This window comes from Pinus tabuliformis, chromosome J (assembly GCF_031772625.1).
Source record: "Pinus tabuliformis cultivar Carrire ecotype Pingquan chromosome J, CPIR1, whole genome shotgun sequence".
NCBI classification, from domain to species: Eukaryota; Viridiplantae; Streptophyta; class Pinopsida; order Pinales; family Pinaceae; genus Pinus; species Pinus tabuliformis.
Genome location: NC_142295.1, coordinates 1,385,007,639 through 1,385,012,019, shown reverse-complemented (window position 1 = coordinate 1,385,012,019; position 4,381 = coordinate 1,385,007,639). Strand labels below are relative to the sequence as shown.

The 4,381-nt window shown below is 33.9% G+C and overlaps 1 protein-coding gene across 1 annotated transcript; it reads left to right on the top strand.

The window, feature by feature from the left end:
- Nucleotides 1–516: 516 nt before the first annotated feature.
- Nucleotides 517–3,455, top strand: LOC149232520 (protein DETOXIFICATION 34-like). The gene is made up of 4 exons (XM_089376502.1): nucleotides 517–1,490; nucleotides 1,779–2,017; nucleotides 2,694–2,780; nucleotides 2,898–3,455. The coding sequence occupies exons 1-4, from the start codon at nucleotides 1,435–1,437 to the stop codon at nucleotides 2,945–2,947; spliced, it is 432 nt and encodes a 143-aa protein (XP_089232628.1). The 5' UTR covers nucleotides 517–1,434; the 3' UTR covers nucleotides 2,948–3,455.
- The last annotated feature ends 926 nt before the right edge of the window (nucleotides 3,456–4,381 follow it).

Here is a 4,381-nt window from a genome sequence, read left to right as displayed (position 1 = left end):
CCTTAGTTTGTGGGCTTAAAACATCAAAAGAACTATGAACCAAATCACATATACTCCAACAACCAATGGAGGAATTCCTTCATTCATCAATGGATGAAATGCCTTCATTACTCAAACTGCAACTTTCAACGATCTAAAGTTATATTACTTATTGTCCTAATAAAATTCAAGTTTATCATTTATAGCTTATGTGTGTGTAAGTTACATAATTAAAATCAAGGATGCTCCCTCATAAAATGGAAAGAAATAGCCAAACCAAAATAAGGCAAGGCTGTAGTTTCCAAAATAAGGCAAGGCTGTAGTTTGAGAGTTTAAAAAAATACACACTATTATGGCAAGGCTGTAGTTTCCAAGAGCATATGGAAAGTAATACAGGGGCAAGTTTGTGGCATCAAGTCATAGGGCAAAAATATGTGGACCTATGATCTTTGGAGGAATGGATTAGACTTCCAAATAAAATTATTACAAATGTCTCAATGGTTAAAAGGCTCTTGTTCAATCTTTTCCTCTGCTGGGCAATTGGCAATGTGGAGAATAGGAAATGGATTGAATGTGAAAATAGGTGAAGACACCTAGCTCAAGAAACTATCAAGACCCTGGCAATGGCATACTCACTCAAGCTGATGTTATGTCCAAAATTGATCACCATATAGAAACAGCACTGGAAATTTGCAAGGTCAACAGGCTTGGAAGGAGGTTCAAAGGACAATCGAGATGGCTATTCTCCGTAAGGATCGACATTCAAATACACTACCTGCACTTCTTTACTGGCCCAGGTTCTGGCATGGCTTTGAGGAATATGCACATTTTCTTCCCTTATAGAGCCACTCTAGAAGAGGAAGATCTCCATAAGATGTGGAATTACCCTGCAACAAGAGATATAGAACAAAGCAGTGGGAAGTGCATATGGCCACCAGAAGCCAATTAGTCTAACCTTTGTGTCTCAACAGAAGCTAAGCCATAGGCCATGTATGGGTTCTTTAGCACCTTTTTCCAAATGATATAGGATTCTCTCTGGTAACCTTGTTATAGTTTCAAGCGATTGTTCTCAAGTTTGACCGTTGTTTCACCTCTTAAGTATTTATAACCATTCTTCATTGAGCATGAATTTGGATGTAATATCCCCTTTTAAGTATTTCTAACCATTCTTCTTTCAGCATGGATTTGAATGGAAGGAAGCCATGATTTTCATTGGAAAAACCATTACTTCTTTCAGCATGAATTTCAATGTGATTTTCCTTTTTAAGTATTTCTAACCATTCTTTCTTTCAACATGAATTTGAATGCGATCTCCCCTTTTGAGTATTTTTAAGCATGAATTTGAATAGATGGAAAGACATGATTTTCATTGAATAAGTTATAACCATTCTTCTTTCAGCATGAATTTGAATGTGATTACTACATTTAAGTATTTCTAACTAATCTTCTTTCAGCATGAATTTGACTGAATGGGAAGCCATGATTTTCTTTGGAATTAATGCCGCCATCAGGTAAGCTAGCTATTTTAGTTCCACATACCCTCTTTATTTCAACAATATTATTTTACAATTATTTTTTCTGTTTTTTTCTGAAACATGTTGAAATATGGCATGTCAGACCTTATGTAGATGGGACAACAGAACGTTCTAAGCTACAAAGAAATGATGGCCTTTCCCATGTCTTGGAAGCACATTGCTAACAAATTGTTTATTTTTATCTGTAGTTTTGATGTTGTATCCTGCTTTTCTCTCTTTCAAACTTCAATTTTAAGTTTACTCTATTCAACACATCTTCTGCAGCGTGAGAGTTTCCAATGAACTAGGTGCTGGCCATCCAAGAGCTACAAAATTCTGGGTTATGGTTGTGGTTGCACAATCACTATTGATTGGCATTATTTGCATGGTTATAGTTCTTCTCGTGAAGAACAAATTTGCCGTACTATTTACTGACAGCGAGGTGATCATGAGAGCAGTGTCTAAATTAGTAATCTTTCTTGCAGTAACAATGCTTCTAAATAGTGTACAGCCAGTTCTATCAGGTAATATTTTGTATGTGATTTGCATTCAATCCTCTTATATTTGATTTTGATTTGAGTGGGCAAAGCTCATATCTCCAACATAATTCCGTGCTTATTACCACCTACATGCTTGGGAGGTTTTCACCTTTGCTTATAAATTTTCAATCATCACATTTTTTCAATCATAATGGTCCCTCTGATCCAGAGCACTCTCCTCATAACGCTCAAAGAAAGTAGATTAGTGATTTGAAGTCAAACCAAACAATTAGCAGTCAACCCTAATGGTTTCAAGGTGTAATGTTTTCAAGATACTCATGTTTTTCTCTTGGAAATGTTATCAGGTGTGGCTGTTGGTGGAGGGTGGCAAGGTTTGATAGCCTACATAAACTTTGGATGCTATTATGTTTTTGGTGTACCTCTTGGTCTACTTTTGGGCTACAAGTTTGACTTAGGAGTAAAGGTGCACTAGGCATTCCCATGTTTTGTTTTTTATGCTTTGTTCGTTATGATTCCAACACATTGATTTCAGCATTGCAACCATTATTGGAGTAGAAGGCAAGACTAGTAGGCCTTCTCTGGTCTCTCTATTCCAAGCTTTAAAAATTGATCTTGTTGTAAGCATTGCCTTCAGTGAAAGCAAAAGTTTGTTCAGCCATCTAACTTTTTGTGTATATTTGATGTTGAAATGAGTGAGCAGGGTATTTGGAGTGGGATGATTGGTGGAACTGCACTGCAAACCTTCATTTTGTTATTGATTGTATATTTCACAAACTGGAACAAAGAGGTATGAACTATGAAATGATCTTATGAAAGCTGGAGATGAACTGATGGAATAGTTGTATTTATTTTGTATTTGTTTATATGTTGAACACTTCAGTTCTTGATCTCTGTGGAAATGCAGGCCTCTGCTGCCGAGAATCGTATCAAGTTATGGGGTGGTGGTGTAGTTGAGGCCCTCAAACACAGCTCAGTTGATTTAAAATCAGAGCATAATGCTGATGTCAATATATTGATTGTTGCATAGAAGTAATAATGCTTTAGCAACAGCCAATTATTCGTCACATTAGCTTCCATTCTAACTTTCTTCCACATGAGTAGCAGGCAACAAACGGCAGTAAGAGGAACAGTGAACCATCAACTTTCACGAGAATCAATAATATTTGAGATGGTTGGAGATTGGAGTGGAAGGAAAAATCTTTCCCTTTTAAAATGTCTGGGAGATGTTTATTCACAAAGTATCACTTTCAAAGTGTATGCTTATTCACAGGTATTACTATCTTTTGAATGGCTGGCCCAAATTTCACTAAAAAATTGGGAGGTTGGTCAAGTAAATGTTCATTCACAGGTACTATGAAAGCTGGAGGCATATAAAACCACCTACAGGTGCGAGTACAACATATTAAAATATCAAAAAAATTCAGGAATTCTGAGATAAATGAGGAGATAGAGTTTTTCCTAATTACCATTTTTTTTTAATGAAGTATTATGAGCTACAGGATTTTCATTGATTTTCATAGCATATATATCTTAACGGAAATTTTTCTTGATTGTATGTACGTATCATATTAATTTCAAATAAGAATACTTTCTAAATTCATAGGCTTTTGTTTTCAGAGCGATGTCAGTTTTAAATGCTGTTGTTCGATATAAGTAACAATTGAGAATGTTTCATTCTCTTCGTTTTTTTTCATTTTATTTTAATTTTACTAACATATTTACGTTTAAAATATATTATTATACCTGATAAATCATAATCATAAAAGATATGATAAAACATAATCATAAAAACCGTACCAGTTTTGATTCAAACTTTTAAGTTCACTAAAAATTTATAGGTTACTTATTAATTATTAATTACTTAAATTATTTATTAATTTAAATTTATTTTAACTTTAAATCTATTAAAGGCTATGGGATTCATTTTTTTTGGTGCAAAACATTTTTTTAATGCAAAATTAGGAAATGTTTGCACCTCGAGTGATTTGATGTCTCTCATTGCTTTATAGATCCAGAATTAAGATGGATCTAGAGTGGTTTCAGTGATGCAGGATCACACAAAATTTGTTAAACATTTAATTATTCTGATCATTTAAATATGCTAAATATGTGTATTATAGATCTGACCATTTTAGTTTTAAATTTGCTCAGTTACCTCAGTTTGTCGAGCTGATGGAGACTATTATAACTTGAATGATGAAATAAAATTTTCGAATGCAAAGTGACAATGTAACAACGTTGAATGATAGAAAATGTGAATAATAAGGATGTAGTTAGTTATAAATAGTTTTCATTGTGATAAACCTCAAACTATTTTGTTCTTGTGTTCTTATTGCCATATATGATAGGTTTTCCATCTTTTCATATCGATCATATAAAAATGGTGTT